Below are 15,245 nucleotides of genomic sequence, written 5' to 3' on the forward strand. Positions count from 1 at the left end.
AATTTGTTTCAGCTTTTATTTATTTATTTATTTTAAAAAAAAATATGTTAAAATGGGTTAGATACATGTAATAAAGAGAGTGCAATTGTGACTTTTAAGAAAGGAAGTTTACAGAAACATTAATAATGAAAAGTTAAGTTGAACAAATCAACCAATTGACTTCAAACAAGACTACTATTTTCAATATGGTGTATTAAAACAATAAAGAGAGTGTTAGCTCTGTTTTGTTTCGGTCCAACCATTTATTTTTTATTTTTTATTTTTTTTCTAAAAAAAATTTAAACAACAAATTGTTTTGTGTTCTTTTGTCATAATACTATTTTATTTTTAAATTAAATAGTATATGTGTTTAAAATCTTTTGGGGTTTCATGTTTATAATATATTTTCCATAAATATTATAATTATAAAGTATATTTTTCATAAATATTTTAATATGTACATATGTATATACACATATGTATAATAATAAATAATCAATAAAAAATAAACAATCAAAGATCACTAATCCGTAGTTAAAATCACTAATACTAAGTTCAGTTTAGCTCAGTTCAGTTCAGTTCAACTGATTTCAGTCAATGAGAACAGGTCTTAAGTGTAGTAGATTTACTTTATAGATTTGAATATTTAAATAAAATGATTAAGAGTTTAAATCGAATCATGATTGGTTACACACAATATAATTATTGTCACTTATTGCTAAATTTCCCATGTGTTTACCACATATTTTTGAGGTTATTATTTTTTCGTTTTTTTTAAAAGGTTGTTACTAAAAAAAAGTGTTATATATGAATAAAATATATTGTTTTGAATACTGTATTTTCATTTTTTTGTTACCGTATAATTATGTGATTAAGGAAACTATACTAAAAAAAACCGTTGTGATTAAGGAAGAGATACAAACCCGGTACCAAATTTAATGTGTAACAATTTATGAGCAATATAATGTGTTAGTAATCAACATTGTGAGATATTATGATATTCATAATGTAAACATTTAGCAAACAAAATATATTACTCTTCATTGCATCGTCGGTAACTAATCATAAACTTACAGTTTTCACATCAATTGTTAATATTGATGTAAAACTCGATTACTATATATTTACTTATTCAACTTTATTTGTTATGACTTTTCAGTGACTGTGTCTATTCACATCATCCATAATTTTAAAAATTTGTTGCCTCTTTATCTCAACATGAAAAAAATTTAAACAAAAATCATTACACATGATCAATATAATGTTACCTTATTTCCTATGACGATTAATATGTTTTATTAAGTTAAATTATTAAGGGTAAATTGGTAACTTTGAAAGTTATAACTATGGTCTATGTATAGTATTCAAAGTTTGAAAAGTTATTGAAAATTATATTCAATATATCAATTTATTACTAATAATTATATGTTCACAATTTTTTTTAAAGTTTTGTTGTTACTACAAAAGTGTATTTGTAAAATATAACTTACTCATCACAAGATTTAGGATACAATAAATGTTACCATATTTGTAAATATCACTTCGAGGGTAAGGACAAATAAAAATTTGATTAAAAGATAACTCATGTTCTTGTAAGGGATCGAACTCGGAGACAATATTTCATCAGTGCAAATTTATGTCCATCGTTAGTAATCAAGATTGCAAGATAAACATCGACATTTGTAGGATATCTATTGTTAATAATAAGTAGTACTACGTCTCTTATATTTGATAACCAAACATAACTGCTTGTGTTACTAGCTAAACAATCTGCTTGTGTTACCAAATAAATTAGTAAGTTAAAGTGTTTAATATTATCGGGATCTTTTTGCCATTTTCGCCGACCTTTTATCTTTTTCAGCCATTGTTGAGGTCATTCGACTCTCCATTTTTTTTAATGAATACGACTTTGATCACTTTTGTTACTTTAATAATTATTGTATTTCTACACAATTCCAAATTCAATAGAAAATAGGAAGATGAACAAGCAAATGACCAACTTCAATAGAAAAAGGAGAAGAACACTAATTTCAATTGTTGTAGATGATTAAATGATGAAGATTAACTCAATTAAACCACAAATTGTAATACACATTATCTTCTGGATTTGACTTTTTACGATTTTTTTCATCTTCCATGGCGGCCATTGTAGTTCATGGTGTTGACTGTTGAAGATGAACAAGGTTTTATTAATTTTTTTTTTCTAAAATAAAATGTTGTCATGTAAAATAACTAATACGCGGTTACGATCGGTGTGATCTTATAGATTAGACAAATATATTATACAACAATATGCATGTATGTGGGAATGTAAAGACAAACAAAACAAAATAAAAATTTTCAAGGCTAAGTGTTTCTTTGCATTTTTACCGAAGAATCAAAGAACCGTAAAAAGATGCAAAGAAACACTAATCCAATTAGAAGATGGTTATCTTTTCTTCAAAGAGTCATCAGACTCATCACGATTGTAGTGTGTGTGTGTGTATATATATTTATATATATATATATATATATATATATATAGAAATGGGATCATATGAGACCACATCCCTTATGTGAGAACCCTATTATATGTGAGGACTAATTATAACCGTTGGATCAATTACATCCAACGGCCACAATTAAATCCCGGTCAAACAAAACTCCTGCGTTTTTTCTCTCTTCTCCTTCCTCTTTCACGCACTATTTTCTCTCTCCTCACAATTTCTCTATTTTCTACTCTCTTTCTCTCTGCTATTCTCTCTGATTTTTCATCACTACTCCTTCAATCTTCATCAATTCTTTTTCAAGGTGAGTTTATTGTTTATATTTTCGTGTTCTTCAATTAATTTTAGGTCACATTCAGTTACATTTGTTGATTTTCATTTTGATTTTCGCTGATTTCAGCTCACATTGTTTATCAATTTGTGTCGATAATGTTTTACTTTGTTTTTTCATTGATTTTAGTTTTATTTTTGTTTTTTTGAGTAGTTATAAAGTTGATTTTGCTTATTTTCGTTATTGTCCAGTTTTTTCATTTTTTGGAAACCTACAATTCACTGATAATTTGTGCTATTATGTTGATTTTAGCTTGATTTTAGGTATTTTAATTATTTTGTGTATTTTAATTTGATTTTCGGTTTACGTTAGTTCTCAATTATGTTTTATTTTCTGGTTTTATCTTATTTTTTGTTTGATTATAGCTTTATTTGAGTAATTATTAGTTGATTTTAGTTTTAATTTTGCTTCATATGAGTAATTATCTTACATTTTCTTTTTTTTTTGGAAACCTAGAAGTAATTGCTATGGATTCTGCAAATGTTCCTCGAGAAAATACAATGTATGTGTTTCTGCTCATTTTATTTTTATTATTTGAGTTATTATTATTTTTGTTGTTGTTGTAGATTAGTTGATTAGTTGTATTACTTGTATGGGAGTTCTTGTAGATTAGTTGATAACTTGTTCATTTTATGTTTTGTTGTTCATTTATGAAATATTAGATTTTTAATTGACAGTTACAAGCAATAAAAAGTTGTAGATTATGTTGGAAAGTAATTTTCAATACATCTAAAACTGCCACAGGTTAATACTTGTATGTGAAAGCAAATAGGAAAAAAAAAACAGTTTAAGATGGGAGTACAGGGCTCTCATCTCTTTTGTTTGTCTTAGAAATTATCACAATCAAAATTCCCTGTGCAATGTTATTACTATCGTCACCACAAAGCTACCAACTTTGTCGTGTACTTAGTTTGTCTTTTCACATTAGAAGCCAAGAAACTGATAGTTTGAAGACGTTTTACTGTTCGGCTTTTCACATCAGAAGCCTAGAAGTTAGTTCATTATGTTGCACATCAGGTCTTAAAGTAGATATCAGTGAGAAAGAATATGAGTTTAAAAACAAGTTCTCTAACTTCTTCACAGCTTTGAAAGTAGTTGATAACTTGTTCATTTTATGTTTTGTTTTTCATTTTAACACTAAGTATTTGCTCATTTGACAAATGAGCATTTAACTATTTGCTCATTTGAGAAATGAGCATTTAAGTTTTTGTTCATTTTGTTAAATTAGTAGCTAAGTATTTGCTCATTTGACATCAAGGATACCTATTTTGTTGAGCAGGACATCTGTTGAGACAAATTCTGCTGTTAATGTTGGTGAGCAAGATGCAGCAGGGGCGGGACAGTTAAAAGTTATTGGTGGTGACCAAGATGCAGCAGGGGCAGCACAGTTAAGAGTTGGTGGTGACCAAGATGCAGCAGGGGCATCACAGTTAGGAGTTGTTGGTGGTGACGAAGATGCGGCAGGGCCAGCACAATTAGGAGTCGTTGGTCGTTCTACACAGCCACAATATAAAGGAATGAGTTTCAAGACAGGATCTTCTAATGACAAAGGAAAAATGGTTTTAAAGGACACATTAAAGAAAGAAAAACAGATGATTAAGGTAGTGGAGATGAAATCCAGCAATGAATTGCAAGGTTTGAAGTCAGGCAATGAAGTGGAAGGTTTTGAAGTCTCACATTCATGGGACATTGCATAGTCGGATGTCACCCTCATCCATTGTTCAAGTTATGGAATCAGTTTTACTTTCACAAAATCAGTTGAAAGCAGTTAGAGATATAGGATTTGGGTCGTTGGAGTTTTTGAAGGTGACCCAACTGCCTTTGCGGTTGGGTTTATGGTTGGTGCAGCACTTTGATGCTAAGACGTGCTCATTAAATATTCCTGATTCTGATCCTTTCCGTATTACTGAAGACCATGTGCATGAAGTTCTTGGGTTTCCAATAGAGGGCATAGAGATTGATAAAAATAATTTTTCGAGAAATAAAAAAGTCATTCAGCAATGAAAAAAGCAATTCCAAAGCAACTCACTCTCTATCAAAATAGGGGAGCTTAAAGAGTTTTTGAAGGAGTATAAGTCAGCTGGTGCTATGTTCAAACGGAACTTTGTAGTTCTTTGTGTGTCTACACTGATGGATGGTAGTCTTCTTATTTTTATTATGCTCATTTTACTTTCAATTTGCTCATTTTCAATTTAGTTTGCTCATTTCTATTTTATTTTGCTCACTTAAATTTCTATTTGCTCATTTCTCTTTTGTTTTGCTCATTTTTTTGTCAAGGAAACAAAACATGAATATTAATTCTGATATTATTATATTTCTTTTTGATGTTGATAAAATCAAGGACTTGAATTGGTCAAAGTATATCCTTGATTCTCTCGTGAAGGGCAAGCTTTTATGGGAAGAACGTCCAACTCGTTCTTTTCCTGGGTCTTTATTGTTTCTTATGGTATTACTATAATTTTTGTGTATTTTTAATGTAGTATTTCTTACTTATTTGTTGATTTTTAATTTACTAATTTTTCTTTTCTTACTTGTTTGTAGTTATTATATGTTGATCAATTTGTACTTGAGGAAGTTCGAGCTGCACGTGAAATTCCAATCTTGAAAGGGTGGACAACAGCTATGCTGTCAACACGTGAGAAATTGGAACTCTTTAAAGGGAGGCTTGGAAATATTCGTGCTAAAAAGCTTGATGCTGGTTCTTCTAGCATGACACAGCCTAAAATGGTGTTTAACTATAATTTTCTGTTTTATTTTTTTCCTTTTTATCCTACTTTTATTAACTTTTTTGTTTTTTATTTAGGAAAAATTCATTCCTTCTGAAGTGGAAACTCAAGTAGTTGCCAATAAGGTAACCATATATACTGTAATATTCTTTGTTCTTTTTGGAAATGACCAACTAATTTTTGCTCATTTGTCTAATGAGTAAGCAATTACTTGCTCATATTTGAAATGAGCAAATAATTTTTTACTCATTTGACAGATGAGCAAATTATGCAATTGGTTATGTGTTATAAGTAAGCTTGGTTTATATTTGTTAGGATATTTGCTTTCAACTTGTTCTAACTTTCTTTTTTTTTTTTTTTGTTTTGTTTTTGTTTGTCTTTAGGAACAATCTGATCCAATTCGTACAAAAAATGAAGAAAGTGAACAAGATCCAAAGAAGGTATTTATATGAGTTTTCTGGAAACCAATATTAATTTTTTGTTTATTTTTAGAGTTCTTCTCAGTATGATGCATAGAGGCAAGTGGCCATATGTGTGCTTTTGCATTACTCATATGCATGTCATGAATATAGAAAAAGTATTTTATGTAAATGTTGGTCTTTGGTTACTGCAATCTTGTGAAACTCATATATGATAAATATGTGGATATTTCTTGTGAGAAGGAGCATTATAGTTCTTAATTTTTTGCTCATTTGTCAAATGAGCAATTAATTTTTTGCTCATTTGTCAAATGAGCAAAAACTTCAATGCTCATATAAAGTTCAATTTGCTCATTTTTATATGACTTTGCTCATTCCATATCCACTTTTCTCATTTCATATTTACTTTTCTCATTTATATTTATCTTATTTATGTATTTTTTTATTTTTATTTTTTTTTTTACAGAAATGCCTCATGGAGCTTGCAACAACATCTACAAACCTGGTCTTGGCATACATGTATTTCAGTCAAAAACATGAAACTGCCATCAAGTATTTTCCAAACAACGAGAAGATACAAAAGTTGAAGGAAGATGCCATGGGCATTTGTGATGAGCATAAGATGAGCTCCAAAACTTTGAATGAAGATAATACTCTTTCATTTAGCCAAGATGAAGAGTATTGGCAAGATCCAGCAGTAATTGAAGCTTGGGATAGGTTTTCTGAGATTTCAAGCAACAAAAAGCATGCTGAATCTTCAATCAATGCAATGGTTGTTCATCCAAATGAATCGGAACCCATTGATGTTACTAAGATTGCTTTTGAAAGTGTTCAGATAGCAAGTTGTATCCCTGATGTTGGATGTTCAGATAGGGCTGCTAAAAATGTGTTCAAAAAAATTGGAGATTCAAGTTTCAAATCTGCTTTGAGGACATTCACTTGCCAAAGGATCTGGAACTCCTACATTCAGTTTAGGAGTCTTTTCTCAAGAAATTGATTCTCCCCCTAGCAATGCGCCTACTGAACCTGTAGTTGCTTCTGTCAGTGCACAATTTGGTGCTTCTGTTGCTGATGCTTCTCAAGCTGTTGGTGATGCTCTGATTGCTAATCCTCAAGATCTCATTTCTGATGCTCAAGAAGCTTTAATTGTGCATAAGAGAAAAGGTGATACTGAAAAGAAGAGTTTTATCCCAAAGAAACGCAAACCTCAGCCATCAGTGCTTCTTAGATCACCTTTTAAGTCCCGCATTATGATAATTTACAATCCATTATCACCAGTTCAGATGAGCGTCTTGAGAGCAATGTTTGCTGATGATAAAAATCGTTTGTAAGTATTTTTTTTATCTATAGAATTTATTATCTTGTACATTAACTTCCATTTGTTTTAGTCATACTAACTTTCTTTATTCTTTTTATGCAGTGAACCAGTATTTAATGGAGAGAATGGTCTTGAAATTTTGAGAGTACATCTTGAGAATCTTTATAATAAATATAAAGTTGATACAGAGATCATTAATGCTTGGTGTAGCATTCTGAATTATAATGAGCAGTTTAGAGATCCAAATTCTCCTGCTCGTTTCTTTTTTGACCTTAGTGCTACCGTAAGTTCAAATTCTTTCATTTATTTTGTTTTATTGAATTATTTTGTTTTTTTTGTTGTAATTAATTTTTTTTTCTATTACATGTAGGACTGTCTTATTCACTATGAGATAGATTCTGTTGCCCATCGGAATAAGATGTTTTTTGAGGTTATTGAGAATTTGTACATGAAATCAGTTGTACCACACAAGGATATTCAGCTTTTTTTCTTCCCAGTTTATGAAGAAGACCATTACTATTTGGTATGTTTTAACACTACCACACTGAATGGTAATATCGAGCTTTTTGATTATAACGAAGATGCTGGAGATCATAAACAGATTTTAAAACATTTGGCATGGCTTAAAAGTTAATCTCTATTCACATTATGTTTGTTTCTTTTACTTGAATGATTAGATTTTATTATTTTTGCTTATTTGATGTTTTTATTTTTAGAGAACTGCTTTTTCAAACTTTATTCAATGTGAAGGAAATGTACAGAGTTCTATTTTGGCAAATGACATCAAGCGGATGGAAATTTCTGTGATTAATGGTTCATGGAAGTCTTCGGATAAAAATCATTTGCATTGTGGAGTTGCAGTGATGAGACTCATGGAAACATACATGGGTTGTGCAAAGTGGGATCCTGGTTTGAAGAAAAATAATGTAAATTCTTTGCTCATTTGAGAAATGAGCAATTAACTTTTTGATTATTTGCTAAATGAGCAAGAAATTACTTGCTCATTTATCAAATGAGCAAAGAAATGTTTGCTCATTTGACAAATGAGCAAGGATTTACTTGTTCATTTCATAAATGAACAAAGAAATGTTTGCTCATTTCACAAATGAGCAACTAATTCTTTGCTCATTTAAGAAATGAGCAATTAACTTTTTGATTATTTGCAAAATGAGCAAGAAATTACTTGCTCATTTATCAAATGAGCAAAGAAATGTTTGCTCATTTGACAAATGAGCAAGGATTTACTTGTTCATTTCATAAATGAGCAAGGATTCCTATCAAATGTTTACTTTAATTTTGAGGTCTATGGTCCACTAGTCTAGAAATACTGTAGGCCATTTCCTTACAAGTTACAACTGCAACTTGTGGTGTTACTTTTACATATTTGCTCATGTTATTGAAATCTCCTTAATTGTATAGGGTTTGATTATGTTATTTGTTTTGCAGCTGATAATCTTGACTAAACTTCGTGAAAAGTACACCCTGGGAATAATTACAAGTGAAGTGAACACTATTCAATCTGTTAAAGAAATTGCTCAGAAGAAGAAAAAGCAAAGTAAAGTTTCTGTTGCTGACAAAGAAGAAAATGCTGAAAAAGAAGAGCCTGAAGAAGAAAAAGTTCAAGGAAGAAAGAGCAAAAGACTGAAGAAAGCTGAATGTTAGGGAATTAAATAGTTAGTAGTGATGATTTGTCTTTTTTGGTTTAGGGAATTGGGTAAATTAAGATTTTATCTACTTTTAAGTAGTCTTTGAATGATGTAAAACTGATTTATAAACAGATTTTACCAATAGAAGCCTACCCTTTTTTACTATAGTGATGATTATATTTGAATTAAAATTCAATCTTTTATTTGTTTTTACTTCACATACCTTGTTATATACAGCCGTTTTCATTTGAAATATTCGTTCATTTGTTAAATGAGCAAACAGATGTTTGCTCATTAAATGATAGATCAATGAATTCTTGCTCATTTGATAAATGTTCAAAGAATTTATTGCTCATTTGATAAATGAATAAAGAAATGTTTGCTCATTTCACAAATGAGCAACTATTTTTGCTCATTTAAGAAATGAGCTTTTACCTTTTTTGATTATTTCCTAAGTGAGCAAGGAACTACTTGCTCATTTGATGATTGAGAAAAGATATGTTTGCTCATTTGACCCAAGGAGAGCTGATTTTGGATTGGGAGATGAAACAAGAGTGCAATTGTTCCAAGTTCATATAATAGCTAATTTGCTCACTTGCCATTTGCTCATTTGACAAAATGAGTAGTTAACTATTTTCTCATTTGATTAATGAGCAAGGAATTATTGCTCATTCGAGAAATGAACAAATATTTAGTCACTCATTTGAATATGTTCTATTTTCAATTCAACAATTTTGCAAAGCATTAAACTATGATTAGTACAAAATTAATAATATATTATTAAATATAAAAATTCAACAAAATCTTATATGTATATAAAAGTACCATTACACTTTTTTTGGACAATTTCTAATATCATGATGACTCAATTCACCACAACCTCTACATAATCTCTTCTTTTTTTGGTTTTGCTCTACAGCCTTTTCTTTTTCTCCCTTAAGCCTTTTTGCACTTCTACCTCTTGTTTCAACATTTGACACATCAGTCTCACTCGCTTTCTTTTTTGAAGTCTCTTCATTTGATACATGAACTCCAGTCCCTTTATTCTTTGAAACTTTTGGAGGTTTGACAATTATTTCAGTTGGCACACTAGCTCCAATCAATAGCTCAATGTCTTGCTCTTTGTTTTTTGCACTTCCAGCTGTTGTTTCATTATTTCTTGCAATCCTCTTTGCTTCCAAATCCTTTCTTATTCCTTGAAGATTTATCACAAGGTCTTGAATATCTTCATCTTTGCCTTCTGCCAAACTTACACAAGTGTGTATCTCTGACCATAAATCATTTAACAATTTTTTCTTGTCTATTATATTAGCACATTGCTCCAACAGGTTTCCTCCCAAGTCAAAAATTGGTTTCTTTAATGCCATAGTAGTCCACCTGTGTATCATATACTGCTCGGGAATGGTTTCAAACCTTTTTGCTTTCCAAACCCAAATCATATGTCTACATGGAATTCCTTGCCTATAAAATAGCTTGCAAGAACATGTGGTGTCATAGTTAGTTGGATTAAACACAACATCAAATGTTCTAGTCCGATTTCCTTCACTTACTGTTGCAACTTCCAATTTATTTTCTTTCTTCAATTCATCAACACCACAAGAAAAACAAGCAATTTCAACCTCGTATTGAAATTCATAAAAGACAGAATTAGTATATAAATGTGAGGCATGCTTTTCTATCCCTAGTGGTGTTTTGCACTCAGGATATTTGTGCTTTGAATCATTATCATTCCGACCTTGAGTGTATCTCTGGGCATCAATTACAGCTTCATATCTCAAGTAAAACTCAACAAGTGACACATGAGGATTGATAAAGGAGCAGAAAAAGTTGTTTTCGCTTTCGGATCTTGATGTTGTACGCATTATTCCTCCAAGGAACACATCTCTGAAATAGGCCGGAATCCACTTGTCTCTTATCTTGTACTTATAACCTAACCATTCATGTTGTTCCAAGTGGTATTCAATCATCACCTTGTTCCACCTTTCTTCAAACTCAGCAGATTCAATTTCAAGGTGCCAAACGCAAGCACATAATTTTTTTAGGAAACCAGTTTCTTCTTGCATGATTGATTTCTCCACCTTATCCGGTAACTTTTTCATTATGTGCCACATACAGAACCGATGTTCAGTCTTCTTAAACACACTTCTAATAGCAATTTTCATTGCTGGATCCTGATATGTGATCATACAATTAGGTTCATTCCCACCCATTGTCTTGAGGAATGATCTGAACAACCATTCAAATGACACGATATCTTCCTTTGCTATGAAACCAGCAGCAAAATTAATGCAATTCTTATGATGGTCAACGCCTGTAAATGGAGTAAACACCATGTTGTACCTGTTTACACATACAAAATAAAATTTAAATGAGCAAATAATTTAATACTCATTTGAAAAATTATCAAATAATCGATTGCTCATTTGTCAAATGAGCAAATAACTCAATGCTTATTTGTGAAATAAGCAAACAATTCTTTGCTCTTTTGTCAAATGTGCAAATAATTGAATGCTCATTTGTCATATGAGCAAATAACTCAATGCTCATTTGTGAAATGAGCAAACAATTCAATGCTCATTTTTCAAATGAGCAAATAATTCAATGCTCATTTGTCAAATGAACATGCAATTCAATGCCCATATACATACTCTTATCAAAGAATATTAGATTTATGGGGATATTCAATTTTCACATAGAAGTAATGAGCAATTAAACTAATTTTATTCAAAACAAAGTCATTAATTTCATCCATAGCTAGTAATAACACATAAATGAATTACCTATTGGTTTAGTATGTGGTATCAAAGGATACCATATCACCAAATAGAGCATAACTCTTTTTACAAAGGGGGTCTGCCCACAATGCTCTACAAAGGCAATAATCTTCATCCATATCAAAATCAAAGAAAAAAAGCGCTCCACATCAGCTTTTTGTTGGTAAAGTTATCCACGAACATTTGAGCATCGCTTCCTTGAATGTATGCTTTTAAATCTCTATGAAATTTTTTGAAATCTTCCTTAGATGAACCAATGTTTTCATATCCTCCAACAATTTCCTTCATCATTCGAAAAGTTGTAACGGGACCAATATTCACCTATTTAAAGAACAAAACAGTTTGTCACATGAGCAAATAATTCAATGCTCATTTTTAAAATGAGCAAACAATTCAATGCTCATTTGTCAAATGAGAAAAAAATTATTTGCCCATTTGTCAAATGAGCAAACAACTTTTATTAGAACATACAGAGAATTCATGAAACATAAGAGAATTTGAAACATAAGAGAATTCATGAAACACTTCAATGCTCATTATTTGCTCATTTGTCAAATGAGCAAACAACTTTTATTAGAACATACATAGAATTCATGAAACATAAGAGAATTTGAAAGTGTTACCTTAGAATTATTCACAATTATTTTTTTGTGTAAAATGTTCATTTTCCTTCCTTCTTTTTGGAATAGATTGCAGCTAGGTGTATAAAGTGCATGAGTATGTCCCTCATGAAATTTTGTCACTATGAATGTGTTATCATCACAATGCTTTAGGACAATATGTACCTTGCACCCAACACGAGTAACGAGTCTCTTCCTTTTGATTGAAGATTTTTCTTCATTATTTTCCCCTTCCTTGTTATTTAAATCTTTTTCTACAGTAGTCTTTCTTTTTTCTTTGTATCCTTCCTTATTGCACAAGATATACTGATATTTTAATTCTTTTCTTCTTCTTTGTCTTTTAGTTGTAGACTTCCTTGTATTGAAACCAGAAGCAAATGCATAGCCTTTATAAAATTCAAGGCCCTCTTCAAGATTATTAAACTTCATCCCAATAGCTGGTTTCAACTCATTGGGGCATATTGGATGCCATTCTTTTGTTCCTCCAGGAGTGATCAAAGGTGCTACTTTAGGAGAAACCACTATTGTAGGAGTAGTTGGCACATTTGTGATGGTACTTGATTGACTCTCAACTTGTTCGTTGTTGCTCATCATTTGTGAATATGCACCTCCTTAAACACACTTAAACACACACATACACTCTTAATAATTAGAACTGAAATCAGATTCTTAAACAAACTTACACACATATAGACATAGATACACACTTACACACACACACACACACACACACACATACAAACACACACACTCAATAATTTCATAATCTATAATTATAACTGAAATCAGTTTCTGAAATCAGTTTCTGAAATCAGAATTGCAAGCAGAAAGAGGAGGGGGCAGGGGGGGATAGGTTTGCTCATTTGTCAAATGAACATGCAATTCAATGCCCACATATATAAACTCTTACACTCAATCACACTCACACTCACACTCACACACAGACACACTGTTACACTCACTCACACACACATACATACACAATTCTGTATACTTAGTGTTTTTACAAGCTAATATTTGCAAAACTTATAGATCCTTGAATTACTTATGAATGTCATTAATATTTGCTCATTTTAATTGTAGTTACCTCATTTTAAATGTTCTATTATACATATTTAGGTTTGCTCATTTTAATTTATTTGCTCATTTTGAATTTGAATGAAAATAAGAACATAATAGCAGCAAAGTTCAATTTGCTCATTTTTATATGACTTTGCTCATTTCATATCCACTTTGTTCTATTATACATATTTAGGTTTGCTCATTTCATTTTATTTTTAAATGTTCTATTATACATATTTAGGTTTGCTCATTTTGAATTTGATTGAAAATAAGAACATAAATAATTGATTCAATAACTATAAAGTTTAATATGATATTATTAAAATCTCTATCAAATTAATCAAACCTAAATAACTGATTCAATTCAATCAAATAATTGATGCAATTAAACATTCAATTCGATTAATGTAATTCGAAAATTAACATGTAATTCAATTCGAAAATTAACATGCAATTCCAAATTTTTCAGAGATGTAAAATCAAAATATATTGAATATTCAGATTAACATGCAATTCAAAATTAAAATTACAAACAAACAAACCTCAATGGTGGATGAAATTGCGACCGTTGAAATTTGCAAAAAGAAACCGTTGAAAATTGCAGAAAGAAACCGCTGAAATTTGCCGAAAGAATAGCATACTCAGTGAATCGCCATTGATAAGTAAATCGCCATTGATGAGCTTTGATTTGCAGACTGAATAGAGGGGAGAGATAAATTAGATGCTGAAAGTTAGTTTGTAGGCAGGCTTATAATCTCAGCAGTTGGATTTCATCTAATCTAGCGGCTGAGATTTGTTCTCACATAAGGTGTGGGTTCTCACATAAAGGGTGGTTCTCACCGGATCCCGACCCTATATATATATATATATATATATATATATATATATATATATATATATATATATATATATATATAGGGTCGGGATCCGGTGAGACCATCCCCCTATATGAGACCATCTCTTATATGAGACCAAATCTGGGCCCTTGAACTAAATAGATCTGACGGATGAAAAAGCGCATAGTAATGAAAAAATCAGTAAATACACCACCTAACTGTCATCTCTCTCCACCTAGCTAACTAACTTCTCTCTCCACCACGAAGCTTCATCAATGGCGGCTAATCAGTAACGCTGTTTCTCATTGCTTCAAATTGCTTCATCAATTGCTTCATCAAATTAATCATAAGCAAGTTCACACCGACCTTGCTCGCCTTGCACTACAAATCATCAATTACTAATCGCATTTCCATCGCTGCTACAAATCAAATTCGCCAGGTGAATTACATGTTAATTGGATGATAATTTTTGATTTTTTAGTTTGTTCTGTTCTTATTAATTTGCATATTTAATTGCATCAATCACCAGGTTATTGAATTGCATGTTAATTGCATGTGAATTTTCGATTTTTGAGGTTTGTTCTGTTCTCATTGAATTGCTTGTTTAATTGCATCAATTATGGATTTGATTGAATTTACTTCTTTGAAATATTTTGAATTAAATCAAAAATTTAGGTTTGATTAATTTGATAGAAATTGAAAATTTGCAATCAAATTTAAAATGAGCAAATGAATTGAAAATGAGCAAACCTAAATATTTGTAATAATATAAAAACATATAATGAGCAAACATAATTAAATTGAGCAAATATAAAAAGGAGAAAATGAGCAAAATAAGTTGGTAATTATGGTGGTGGTAGGGTGCAGGGGACAGGGGTGGCGGCGAGGGAGTGAGAGTGCGACAGGTTGTGGTGGTGATATTGGTGGTGGTAAGGTACAGGGACAGGGGCAGAGGAAGGAGAGAGAGTTTGGTGGTGGTGGTAATTGTACAGTGTAAGAAAGAGGGTGAGAAATGGGATTCAGCTCATTAACATGAGTTGTAGAAGCA

At 31.0% G+C, this 15,245-nt stretch overlaps 1 protein-coding gene across 1 annotated transcript; it reads right to left on the reverse strand.

Moving 5' to 3' along the window:
- Positions 1–9,630: 9,630 nt before the first annotated feature.
- On the reverse strand, positions 9,631–11,115 carry LOC110683872 (protein FAR-RED IMPAIRED RESPONSE 1-like). Its single transcript, XM_021860279.1, has 3 exons — positions 10,525–11,115; positions 9,823–10,482; positions 9,631–9,654 (listed from the first exon to the last, which is right to left on the reverse strand). Exons 1-3 carry the CDS (start codon positions 11,113–11,115, stop codon positions 9,631–9,633), a joined length of 1,275 nt encoding a protein of 424 aa, XP_021715971.1.
- Positions 11,116–15,245: the final 4,130 nt, after the last annotated feature.

This window comes from Chenopodium quinoa, unplaced genomic scaffold (genome assembly GCF_001683475.1).
Source record: "Chenopodium quinoa cultivar QQ74 unplaced genomic scaffold, ASM168347v1, whole genome shotgun sequence".
In the NCBI taxonomy this organism is placed as follows: domain Eukaryota; kingdom Viridiplantae; phylum Streptophyta; class Magnoliopsida; order Caryophyllales; family Amaranthaceae; genus Chenopodium; species Chenopodium quinoa.

Bases quoted from the DNA above. Each gene is read 5' to 3' on its own strand.
- LOC110683872 (XM_021860279.1), bottom strand. From the start codon at position 11,115: ATGGGTGGGAATGAACCTAATTGTATGATCACATATCAGGATCCAGCA. The intron at 10,483-10,524 runs GTTGAAATTGCT...GATGAATTGAAG, and splicing joins TTTATGAATTTCAATACGAG to AAAGAAAATAAATTGGAAGT. The intron at 9,655-9,822 runs GTAGAGCAAAAC...TACTAATCATAG, and splicing joins AGGGAGAAAAAGAAAAGGCT to TTTAATGCTTTGCAAAATTG.